Here is a 13,099-nt window from a genome sequence, read left to right on the forward strand (position 1 = left end):
GGGGCCTGGCAGTCCGTGTTCAGCAAGCCGTCGCAGCGATTCTGATGCCCGCTGAAGTTCAGGGCCGCTGGGCCAGCTGACCTGGGGCAAGCCTCTTTCCAGGCTTCAGCGGCTTCTTCTATGAAATGGAAGCTTTGGAGTAAACTGTTTCTAAGGCCCCCTGTCTGAACTCCAGGCCCGCATCCCAAGCTTTCTGATGCTATGAATCTTGGCTGTAAATTTACGTATCTGGCGGTATTGCGTAGTCATGACAGGGACAGGTTCTGAAATCTAACTGCCCGGCTTCAAACCCTGGTGCCTCCACTTAGTAGTATCGTTTACTCAAGCAACCTACTTCGTTTTCCTGTCTGTTGAGTTCTTCATCCACAAAATGAAGATAATAGCACCTGTGGCCCTAAGAGGGTTGTGAGGAATTGATCTGAAGCGTGTAGAACAGCACTGGGCACTTAGGAAGTACTCACACATTCGGTATTAGCAGACCCCTTCCTCTCCCCCTAAAAAATTCTGGAACTCTGATAATGGGAATTACAGTGTATGCAGCTCTGTTTCCTATGCTTGGATGCTTTTAGGTACCAGGCACCACGATGAATGTTTTATAAGAGGTATATCACTTAAATTAAATGGTTAACTCATGAAATAAGATGGTCACTGAACTTAAAGTCCACGACCACGTAGTAAGTTGTAGGTCCGAGATTTAAAACTAGAGCTCCTTTACTCCATAATTTACTCTCTGGGATCGCTAGTTTAGCTGTCGAACTTTTAAAATATAAAAATCTAAATTTTCAACAGACGAAACTGGATATCTTTTGCTACTTCACAAACGCAAATGCACAACAGAGAAATTGTCCAAAGCTCCAGTGTTTGGAGAACCTTCTGAAGGGCACTGGGACCCTCCGACCATCAACGATGCTTTCTCATTTGCACATGTGCAAATCAAAGGGCCTCACCCAGACCTGTGTCTTGATCTTCATTACTCTTCCTCTATCTGTGCAGACCTTCAGATGAGAAAATGACCAAGGTGCTCGGGGAGGTACCGAGTTGCCGGGGAGAGGAAGCCATGCCCAGGTCTTCAGTCTTACAATCGGGAAAAAAAAAAAAAAATCATACTATTCTTTACTACCTCCCTCCTTATTCACCTCTTTCCCATGATTTTATTCAACCTAAAAGCAGTTTGGGAAGACACATTGTCTACTAAGAGTTCTTAGATATCGACTTGATTAATACTGAAAAATATAATTTCATTCTGTCCACTAGAAAAACTCTAATTTACTTGAAGAGTAACATAAAACAAGTAAATCTAGAAACTGTTCTGCTTTCCTATTGAATCTTGCCTTAATTTTCAGTTAGATTCGTGAGCCACAGCTGTGGCAATACAGAAGCATCACTTTAAGAAAAAAATACTAGTGCCCTGGTCTCGCCCTCCAGAGAATGTGCTGTTTTTCAAAAATAGTGTTTGATTATTGTTTAATGCCTAATTTTTTAAAGATTTGCAGGATTTTATGTGGCATTTTTATATACTTGAACTACTTGGCGCCTTTGAATTTGCTTATATACTATTACTATCCCTGACAGGATAACTATAATAATTTCAAGTACTTTCAGTTTAGCTGATTTAGTAGCATCTTCCCTCTGTTGACTCACTCAGGTGATATTCATGGGGCGTTTAAGAAGGAGTTCGCCAATGGCAAATGTTTATTTTCTGCTGGCCCTTGAATTTGAGTCGGAAGTATCTACAGTGGTTGATGATGGTCCAACTCCATTTTCCACCTGTCAGGATGCTGGAAATCAATGTTAGCTAATTGCTTGAAGTGAGTGAGGAGACGGCCGGGATCCCACGTGTCAATCCACTGGTACCCAACCCAGCAAGCGCTGGCCCCTGAGGGTGAGGAATACCTGCAGCAAAAAAAGGGACCCTTAATTTCACCTTTAGCTTTGGGCCCGGATCCTCACTGGTCGTTTCTCCTCTCAGTGTGACTGAGCAGCGCTGATGATGTGGGTTCATTCAGAACAAGCCCAAATCTAAACACGAAAGTGACTTTTCCCACAACGCCCCTCACCCTGGCCCCCCACCCCGATTGCTGATCACTACTTCTAGTCTTCCATTCCTCGTTGAGGGAGCCTACTATTAAGTATTGAGGTCTGTGTTTTACCAGTGACTCCATAAAACTTTTCCTCTTCGGGATGTTAGAATAGGGGAGATGGAGGGAGGGGTTGGGGGCTGGCAGCACGGTGAGCTCCCCTTGGAACAATGTTTCTCAACCCCCACTCTGCACAGAGATCACCAGGGAAGCTTAGTTAGCCCCGCCTGTTCCGGTCCCATCCCTGGAGGTCCAATTCAGTGTCCTCAGGCAGAGTCGGTGGTCTGGTTGCTTGTTGGAAGTACAGTTGGTGGTGATTGTATTAGCCAGCCCGGGCTGCCGTAGCAAGATACCACAGATGGGAGAGCTTAAACTACAGCCATTCATTTTCCCATAGTTCTGGTGGCCGGAAGTCCAAGGTCAAGGTGCCAGCAGAGTTGGTTTCGGAGGGAGCTTTCGTCCTGGCTTGTGGGTGGCTGGCCGCTCCTGGTGTCCTCGCATGGGTTTTGCTCTGTGCCAGCGGAGAGAGAGAGATCTCTGGTGTATCTTCCCTTTCTTATAAGGACACCAGCCCAACAGATTAGGGCCGCATCCTGAAGACCTCATGTAACCTTAATTACCTCCTTACAGGCTCTGTCTCCAAACTCAGTCTGTAAATCACAGGGCTTCACCATATGATTCTGGGGGGTGAGGGAGGTATACACCATCCTGTCCAGAACAGCGACTAAAGACGTGTCGGGCCACAGCTGGGGAAATGCTGGTGTGAGTGTGTACTACGAATCAGTGGTTTCATTTGTCAGGCATTTGGTTTACAACACCATTATGATAACGGACATGTTAATATGTCTCCGTAGCTGGATATCTCTAAATGGTGACAAAAGAATGAAATGCAAACTATATTTCGAATGCCAGCAGAGCACTCCTTTTAGAACTTTTCAAAAATTAAATCATGGAATGGGACTTATTGATGCAGAAGAGAAAAAGAATCCTCCACTCTCCAACATTTCCTCGTCATGGGGCTTCCGGAGAAGAAAGCCGTGGTACCAGCTTGCTTCATTTGGCCCGAATCTGGGTTTTCCAACCCTGTTCTGCCCTGGCCGTGGACCAGAAATGTCCAGACTCACCTGAGCCTCCACGCTAGGGCCCAACGAGGAGGTGGCCTGAAAACACATGACCTGCTTAAACACATTGAAAATCACGAGGAGAAACACAAGCCAGTTAAGTCCTCTGAAGTTTGTGAGATTTGGTTGATCCATGGCAGACCGCAGTAGCTTTTTCCCTCGGGGGAGCTTTTAAGCATTCTGCTCTTTCTGCCACATCAGGATCAAGGAAAAAAGTAGCTGATTTTTGTTTTTCCTTCCCCCTCACCCACACCCTCCTCCTCCTTCTGCGCCTGAGGGAAGATATCATATATCAGACAGGGTCTTCTTCACAAAGACTCGGGCACTAATGCAAATCCTCACCGAGCCCTCTGTGTATTAAAATTTTTACCTCCAGGGTCCCAAAAGAAATGAACACTGGTGTGGGTGCAGGGTGGGGTGTTTTCCCCTTTCTAGGAAAAATGCGGATGGTTAATGCCTCTGGGTGTCAGGGCCTGCTTTTTCTGCTTTTTCGTCTTTGATTCTCGTGCATAAGTGAAATCTATAGCGCTTATTTATGCTGATGGGACTAGGATCTCCAGTTCTCAGTCTTACCCTTGGTCCTCTTATTTTTTTTACATACAAATGTGTCATAAGGTTAGGTTATGATATGTAAATTTTGACTTTTATAGTTGACCTTGGCTTGTTTTTCAGAAGAGTATCAAAAATGAATTCCTACCTCAATATTTGTATAAGGGTCTTAGATGACTAGGATGCCCACCCTCTCCCCAACACCCACGAGCGTGGCCAGACATCTCCACGTGTCATTCTTCCGACTGCGCTTTTTGTCTTACTGTCCCAGGTTTTTTTAAATGTCGAAAATTATAACACCAAATTGCTGGGTGTTTGGTTTGGCAGAATTACCAATTAAACTATTGCTTCTGTCTTAATTCCTGCATAGAGAGAGACCCTGAACGAATGCTAACATTTATAGATGTGTTGTAGGTTTCTGGAAGAGATCATAGGATAGAGACTTTGATTAATATAAAACGTAGGAAAATGAAAATAAGAGCTCATGAGGTTCAGTGGTCAAGACGATTCAGATTTCCTGACCTGCGTTCAATATTCTCGCCATCCTCCACGGTGAACATTTTCCCCTCACGCCCCTCACTAAATCTTTCTGTGGTGTTAAGGTCATCTTTTTTTCTTAATCCTGGATAGCGTGACAAACAACAAGGGATGTTTTTAAATGTTTTATGTTTCGTGTTCATATGACTTGCAAACCGAAGAGAAAGAAATCGTTTTTACCGGGTTATTTCCAGGACTACTAACCCAGCACACAGAATAGTGTCCAGATGTGTCCATGTGTGTAACCCAGAGTCCAATGCCTACGGCTTCCGGGGCAGGCACGTCATGTGAAAGAGTGAAAGGTGACAGGTGTGATACTGGGAGAGGTGGGGACTGTGGCGAGTTGGGGGGAAGCACAGGGCCAGGGCGGAGGGAGCTCAGCTCCACCCATTGCTGCCGACCGCGAATGTGAGAGTAGTGGCGACTGATGTCTGTTCTTTCCTTTTTTGGCACCGTCTTCCCAAGGGGGGGAAAAAAATTTTAGATTTTTAGGTGAAATATTTTTATGTGAAATCTGACTTAAAATTTGGTTCATCGATGCAAAAAAAATTTAAACTTAGTGTTGACAAATGGATCTTTAGGTCACACTCTACCTACTCAGTGTCCGATCACAACTTCTGAGGGACGCACACCAGACCTCAGTCGCCCTGTGGACACCGGTTAAGTCACATTAAAAGGCTAAGCTGTGCCAGCTCCGTTATCCCTTCTCACCAGCCCAGGGACAAGATCTCATTCCCCCTCCCTCTATCCCCAGATGGTGCCTCCCTGGCTCGCCCTCTGCCCTCTGCCCTCTGCCCCAGGCTGCTAACCTTCCCTGGGGCACCTGTCCTGAGCTATTCAGCGTCTCCATGGGAGTTCGCTTTGTTGGCCATCCATCTCCTACCCCCAGGCTGCTGGTGCTGCCTCTCTTTATGGGAAAAGGGCCCCCTTTCCTTTCCTGTTTTCTAGAAGAATCCCACAGCTAAGTTGCTTGAGGTGTTAGAGATGCCCCACCCCATCCCCTCTCTCCGTCCACCCCCTTCCCCTCCCCCTTTCCTTCTCCCCCTCCCTTCCCCTTCCCTCTTCCCCTCCCTCCCCTCACTCTCCCCCTCCCTTCCCCTCTCTCCCTCTCCCTCTCCCTCTCCCTCTCTCGTTTTCCTTTACCATCGAATCTCTTCTTTCTCTGGGCATCCACAGGCTGCCAGCATGGCTGGGGTGAGGCCAGTGAGTGGTTGTCACTTATGAAACCAGAAGCCGGCGCTTCTCCTGACCTCCTTCCACAGGCTCTCCCAGGGCCCCCGGACCTGGCATTACCTCAGATTGCTCACCTCCAGCCCCAGCCTCTACACCTCACACAGAATCTGACGGACACCTGAAAATATCTGAATCCCAGTTTCAGATATTGTCAGGATTCTTCTTTGAGGAGCCATCGTAAATTCGCCCCTTGAAAATCACTCAGTCATTCAGGCATCAGTCAGTCAGCCAGCGAAAACAAGTCGCCAGGTGGGGGGACAGCTGCAAAGAATCTCCCAGTCTTACCCAATTTCCGGGACACCCATTACAGTGAATTTGTTCTCATCACCATAATTGCATATGTTGTTAGAGTATGTGAGCTCCTCAAATCACTCAGAACAAGCCATACTTTTCATTACCTGTGGACTATAAGAGCGTAAGTTTTGCAGTTGTATAATTATGTCAACTTTTATGTTACCACTATTCCAGGAGTACATTAGGTCAGGTACTTGGTTGCAATGCAACCCCAAAATTATATACCCCTGTGGTCAAAGGAGCTATTTCCCCATCTTCGTTATAGCCTGGCTTTCAGAATGCAATTCTGCAGAAAGTGGAGATGAGGTCACTATAAGTAAAAAGCATAATCTTGATGCTAGACGTTGGCCTACTGCCAGAGATGTTCGAAATCTTCGTAGGGAATCTTTCCATCGATAATAGTTGTTAAGGTGTCCATCACCTTGGGAATTGGAGGTAATTTAAAGCATTTCTTTACATAAGGGTTGCATGCTCCTAGTTTTGCATCAATTCATGGTCATCTATCTGACCGTAATAGTGGGATGACATCTAAGATCCTCATGTGATTTCAGAGCCTCAAGAGAGAGACTGTCTTTGGATGTGAGAAGTGGGTCATTGGATCGACACACCACCCCAAAACATGTAATCTTAGATTCATAGATGGAAAAGTACTCTCACATGTCATTGACTCGAGAGTTTTTATTAATCCTCAAAGAATTTGGAACCCAGAGACCTCAGTGACTTGCCCAAGATGACAAAATTGCCTAGGAGAGCTGAGATTCCACACATCTCCACTCCAGGTCTTGTGTCCCGTCCACACGTCATTTCATGAGCAGTAAATGATGGTTTAGATCGAAAGACATTTGTTCCACTTTGGGGCTGGTTTTTATGGCCGTATCACTAGGACAATAACTAAGAGACACTGAGAAAACCTAACTCCCGAATACTTTTAGAGCAGCTTAATCCACAGGAGGTTGCCATGTTATCATGTCTTCATTTGTAGGCTCTTAAGCAGTCTCCATATCTTATGTTTGGAGCCATACTAGTAATGGGCAATTGTCCCTGGCTTCGCGTCCCCTAGGAAAGATAACTAACTGATCCTGGAAAATACTCAAGGCTCGAATGCGACCCCTCCCCGAGTCTGCCCTTCCTTAATCCCTCCTCCTTTGATATTCGCTTTAATCTGATTGTACCTGGGTGAAAATGCTGGCCAGGGGAGTTTACGTTGTGATTTACTGTAACCACACTGTGTAAGGGACCGTGTCCAAGTGATTGGGCAAGAACAGTCGTGGGTACCGCCTAGCAGCAACGCCCACTGTCTGGATAAGGAGTGAGAAACGCCAAGAAGAGGAGGTTGATGTATTTGAGGAGACGGGGCAGGCGGGGAGGGGGTGTGGTGTCTCTTCAAAGTAGAGAAGGAAACTAGAAGATACTTTAATGAGGGGGCATCGTTACGGTAAACATAGTTACTGTGGTGGTATGCAACAGTGTATTGGCAAACAAGATTGTCCAGGAGAAAAATCTAGGTTGAGCGGTCAGTGTGGGCGTAAAACCAGGTATACCAGCAGTCTGCACTTACAGGCAGCGAAATGACCCGGACGGCCTCTTCTCTCTAAGGCTTCCCCTAATTAGCCTCTTCTTCTCAGCCTTCAGATGTCACGTATCCCTTCGGCTGGGAAGCCTCCCCTGACCACCCCAACCCAGGCCCGGTCCTCCCTCTACATGTTTTCCCAGCACCCCGTGCCTTCCTTACACAGTACGCACCTAGTACGGATTTAGTCACTCATTGGTGTGAGTATTCACTGTCTGTCTCCCCGGCCGGCCACACACTGTGCTGTTGAGGACAGAGTATTGTTGCTGTATCTAAAAGTATGACTCAGAGGAGCAGGGAGAACATTTATTTTCCAGAGGATGTTCTCTAGAAAACGGCATCTTTTCAACATTTTTACAGTAGTAAGTTGGCGTGAGTTTCGTTAAGATTCTGAAAACTCTTTGGTGGCAGCCATAGGAAAGCGGGATCCTGAGGCACATGGGGACAGTAATCAGGGGGTGGGGGCATTTTTAAGTACTATCCCACGCTCCCCGCAGCACAAGGGGCAACTCTCTCCACTCCCCCCCGCCCCAGACGAGCTCTGCCTCCAGGAATCACTGAACATAGTTACTCAATGAATCTTTGAATTAAGAGGCATATACTTACGGGAGGCCGGATAACATCTCAGATAATTAAGGAACTTCACATAGAAGTGAGCTCTGATTTGTCTCGCGTTTTCCCATAGTGGCCTTTGAAGAATTTCAGCATCATGTGAGAAATTACTTTGAAGGTTAGGACCACCCCAAAGTGAAAGGGACTGTCTGAGCAAGGGGCAAATGCCTGGTAATGGACAGTATCCAAGCAGAGGCTACACATACCTGATGTGCTATCGTAAGCGATCATTCAAACACCAGAGAAGGAGTTAGGTTAGAAAACCTCAAGGTATCTCTCCAGTGTCGATGTACTGTTATTGTAGAATTTCAGTCCATACATCCCCCCACTCAAATGTCATAAGGGCAGGGATTTTTTTCCCCGTTTTTTTTTTTTTTTTATTGTTGTATCTTTAGTGCTTAAAACCTCACCCAGTATATAGTAGCTGCTTGATAAATATTTACCAAGTCAACAAATATATCAGTAGATATCAAATTCAAAATATATTTTTGACATAGAATAGCTTCTAATTAAGTGTTTATTTCATTGACCTGAATCAAGCAGTCTGTAAATCAAAAAAGAGGCTAAAATCAGGCAGTAAAAAGCTATGACCAACATGCTGACTAAGCACATGAAGGCGAACAGCTATCAACCCTTCAAACCAGAAGTTCTGGCGTTAGGAGAAAGTCGTGTGGGCCAGAGACCTGGCAAGAAACTGAATGAGCTCGAATGGAGGGTTGAATGAGGGGGCTACTTCATTACAGGCGGTGTAGCTACGGGCGCCAGCGAGGAATGCGAAGCACCCAGAGACCATAGTGACAGCAAGAAGCCATAACCACCATTCTCAGGGGCAACCGACAGACACCCTCAAGGAACGAGAGGACAGCATAGCTCAGGGAGCCGGGAGTGCGGGAGCCGCGGAGACCGGCTGCCTCTGACGCGGGCACCGCGAAGCCCCGGGACCCTGGTCAGCAGGGGAGCCAGAGCCTTTCCTTCTCCTCCTGCCTCGGAATGTGGGTGTCTCCCACTAGCCAAACTCAGCTGGAAGCCAGGCAGTGGGGGGCAGGGCGGGGACCGCACATGGGGACTCACCATCACTTCAATTAATTTAGCTCCTCTCCTACTTTAATTACACAACTAATACATAGTCGTTAGAGAAGATATAGAGTCTGGGTCACAGCGAATAGTGAGGGAACCTCCCCCATAATCCTCTCTCTCAAACCGATGGCATGAATGTTTTGGCTCGCTCTTTCTTTCTTGCTTTCTTTCTTTCTTTCTTTCTTTCTTTCTTTCTTTCTTTCTTTCTTTCTTTCTTTCTTTCTTTCTTTCTTTCTTTCTCCTTTTACATATATTTGTAAAGGATTCAAAATCTTCTATTCGGAATAAACCAAAATAAATTTGGTTACACTTGTTTCTTGGCCCAATTAAGATTAAGGCTGTCGCCTCACAGAGAGCTTTGTTTCCTTTCCTTTGTTCTGCGAACATAAACAAGTTACTTCATGTACCTCTGTGGGAACTAGGAATTAAGCAAGTGTTTGGACTCACGGAGACTTTCAGCGAGCTTGGCTCTCAGCTTGGATACCGAGTAATTAAATATAAGATGAAAGATGAGTCCAGCAGAGCTCCCTCTTTGAGACTGGAAAAGGAAATATAAGTGAAGGCATCCTCACTTAGCTGGATTTTACTGCGGACATAAAGTTTCTGTCCCCTCTTAAGACTGCTCGAAGGGCATTTTGAAAATAGGGTGAAAGGCAGTTTAGGAAAATAGAGCCAACGCTTCTGCACACAGTTCTTGTTACATCTGCAGCGTCCCACACTGCTTTGTAACACTCGCCACACTTGTCATTATTTATCTGATGCGCGTCCAGTCCTGCTCGACCGGAGCTTCCAGAAGTCAGAGCCCACGTCCGTTCGCTGAGCACGACACCAGCCCTGGCGCTGAGTCAGGCCCCAGTCAGCAGGTGGGTGATGCTTCTAGTTAAAGTGCAGGGAAGGTGTGAAGGGAGAAGAAGTCAGCTGTGTGCCGAAGGTCTGAAAGGCAAAAGGCAGTACCACAGCAACCGATGGGTGTGTCAGACCATCGTCATAATATACCTAAGGTTAGTAACGCCCATTACCTTCTTTAGTTAAAAAAAAAAAAAAAAAAAAAAAAAGCCCTGGAAAGTATTGTCCTGTCAGCTCCTTGGAGCAAGCTCTGCATTGGGCTTTCTACAGATTTCCGCCTGAATGGGATCATGCTCGCGACTTGGTTCAGGAAGCCAAATAAATAGAAGCTCAAACCACCCCCACTTCAGTTCTAGAAGTTAGATAGCCTCCCCCTGGAATAAATCCATTTGCTCTCGGAGCATACAATGTCAGCCACTGTGACACTGAAGGTGGCCTTGGGATTGAGGGCAAGAGGAACGAGGGCAGTGACCCTAAAGATGGAGGTCGCAGTGGGGAAGGTTCAGAACCAGCCCAGAGACTGACTCATAGCTGCTCTGAGCGACCTGTGTGTGTCTCCCCTGCAAGCTATCCTCACCACCGATGCGTTTGGTAATTGTCTCTCCGAATCCTCCATCATAGGGTAGGGTCCTCGGGATGGGGCTACAGCTGGCAACGTCCCCACCAGTTCATCGTCTTGTAGCTGTGGGGACAAGGCTGGCCAAGGGGGGGCTCGTCTCTCTCTCTCTCCTCTGCCAAGATGTGCAAGGTCACACGAAGGTTATAAACCTCCATGGTTGTAACTCTGAAACTACATTAGATTCTCATTTTAATTATTATTTTGGAAAATACAGCTGCAGGATTTCAACAGAGTATCCAAGCCCCTTCTACAAGTTCAAGTACATTTTTTGAAGAGTGATTTCAAAAGTATAAATTGTGTCGAATGCCTTTAGTTATGAATGGATTAGATGTGGGTTATCTCCTAGAGAAAAATGTGTCTGGAAACAGACTGCATTCTTCGGGGGATAATTAGTTCATTGTGCTCAGCACAGTGAGTCCTCCCATGGTGTCCTTAAAGATGGGACTGATCTAGTATTGAAAGCAAGAGACTATTTGTAACATATTGCTTGCTTGATATCTAAAAATTCTTCCGTTCAGAAATAACTAAGACTTGATTTCATCGTCTTTGGACAATAAGGGCCAAAATATCCTAATAAAAGAGCAGAGTGAAAAATAGAGCTGACGATTGTCCTAGAAGCAGAGAAATGAGCCTGTGGTGGAATTCCTGAAACCACGAGAGTTTAGAATCCAATATGTGTGCCCTTCCAGGTCATCTCAGTTGGTTTTCACAGCAGACTGATATCTGGTGGAGTTAAATCATGACCTGATTGCAAGGTAAGGGTGGGCCACGAAAGTATCGTGAATAACGGGTTTCATGTGTTTGTTTTCTAACATTCTTATGGCCACGCCTCAGTGCTGACATTTTAGTCCAATAGGAGATGAGGAATTATATTTTCGGCTGGATAACTTAAGTACTGGTAACGATTTGTTATTTGTAGCTTGGTTTCCGTTGCTAGATTCAATACTCCAGGACTCACAAAAAAATAATACTTTCATTTGATTTCTCCTATACTTGAGTGCTTTGGTCTGCCTTAGACCTCTGTCTTTCGCTCAGAGTAAACACTTTTTAAATTTGTGAAGATGGACTTGCCATAAAATTATTTCACTTTGAAAACAGTCCTTTGGGGAAAAAAATAGTTTAGCGTTTGTGTTTAACAAGATGTATAGTTTGCCTTGTATGATAATAGCAAAGCAGAATTTATAGTTGGTAACATTTTCTGGGTTTAGAGCAGAGAGTATCTGGAAGAGTATATATAGATGGTTAATATACAATAACTGCAATGCCAAAGGATGTTAATATAGCACGTTTCATCTTCAGGAGAAGGGCAGTATAGACACATCAGTGAGGACGTGTAACACCTCTTGGCATGCAAGTGACTTTAGTATTTATCACATTTATCCCATGGTATGTGGTTAGCAAATGTAATCTCATGCCTTTTTCTTTCAAAGAAAAAAAGTTCTAATGGACTAAAAAAATATCGTCGATGGCCGGTGCTTTAGAAAACAGTTATGGTTTTACCATTTGTCTTGGGAAATGTGCCACAGTAGCATTGTGTTAAAATCACAAGATTAAACAAGTCTGCTCCTTCCTCCAGCATTTAAATTGTCATGCTCCATATGTAAAGTATGGGTCGTGTTTTAAAATATCTCTTATAATTTCTAGCGCCGTTGTATGTGAAAAAATGTAAGACTATTTTCCAAATCCGCCTTATCCGATATTGATTATATGAAGCGAAATCTCAGCTTGAATCAAACACATGCATGCGGGCTTCTTTCTTTCTCCCTTTCTTCCTCCTTTCATCCTTCATTGCGTAGTTTCTTGGAGCTGTTGCCTGGTCGCAAAGTCAGCAGAGTATCTCAATTAGGTCAGACCTAGGACTGCTGTTTGTACTTCCTCCGCACAGCCTCTCCTGCACTTGCAGACAACCCCTCTCTGGCCTCCTCCCCGAAAGACCTGACAGTGCCTCAGAGGGACACGCAGGCTAATAATTCACACTACTGTGACAATGACTCCATAACCCTTCCCAGCCGATATTAGAGTTACAACTGACAAATTTTACCTGAAACCAAAACCAGTTGGTTTCTCATATTGGAATTCCAGGCCGGATGGCAGATTCCGGGAAGGGATGTTTTTAAATGGCAGCATTCTCTGGTCCTTCTCCAATTAGGCCGCAGGGCTGGCCGGCACTTAGCTTGCTGGCTAGATTGTGTCCCGCTGGCTGTTGATACGTCCTGTGGGTGCTGGGTCCCCGCTCCCACTTCCTGATGGTGTAATAGTGTTTCGAGAGAATTAACAACAGCTTCTTTCCCATACGAGAAACTTCCTCGCCTAACGAGGCATCAATGTGCATAAACGGTAGTGCACGTTTCGTCTCACTGTCATTTACAAAGAGATTTTGCTGAGCAAAAACGATCTTTTCGCCTCCTGCTAACACTGGCAAGTAAATTATACAGCAAGAAGCAGCAAGGGTACCACGTTGGCGCCTCCCACGTGTCTTGGGATGTATTTGGCTGCATGGATGGCAAGACAGCTGGGCACCTGCAAGTTACTCCAGGGTAAGTGGTGTGCGGCACATGAGAGG

The 13,099-nt window shown here is 45.6% G+C and overlaps 1 protein-coding gene across 4 annotated transcripts in view; it reads left to right on the top strand.

Moving 5' to 3' along the window:
• The window catches only part of PLEKHG1 (pleckstrin homology and RhoGEF domain containing G1), a 192,552-nt gene that overhangs the window by 89,598 nt on the left and 89,855 nt on the right, over nt 1-13,099 (top strand). The window contains exon 1 of one of the 4 annotated variants that reach the window (XM_016149135.2): nt 5,409-11,291. The exons of 1 other annotated variant lie outside the window; for it this stretch is intronic. Coding sequence is in view for 2 of the 3 variants with exons in the window: in XM_016149136.2 (XP_016004622.2) it covers nt 13,019-13,073 (55 nt within the window). In the remaining variant the exon portion in view is untranslated. 2 more of the 4 variants (XM_016149136.2, XM_016149131.2) reach the window with 2 other exon arrangements.

Source organism: Rousettus aegyptiacus, unplaced genomic scaffold, assembly GCF_014176215.1.
Source record: "Rousettus aegyptiacus isolate mRouAeg1 unplaced genomic scaffold, mRouAeg1.p scaffold_m13_p_1, whole genome shotgun sequence".
In the NCBI taxonomy this organism is placed as follows: domain Eukaryota; kingdom Metazoa; phylum Chordata; class Mammalia; order Chiroptera; family Pteropodidae; genus Rousettus; species Rousettus aegyptiacus.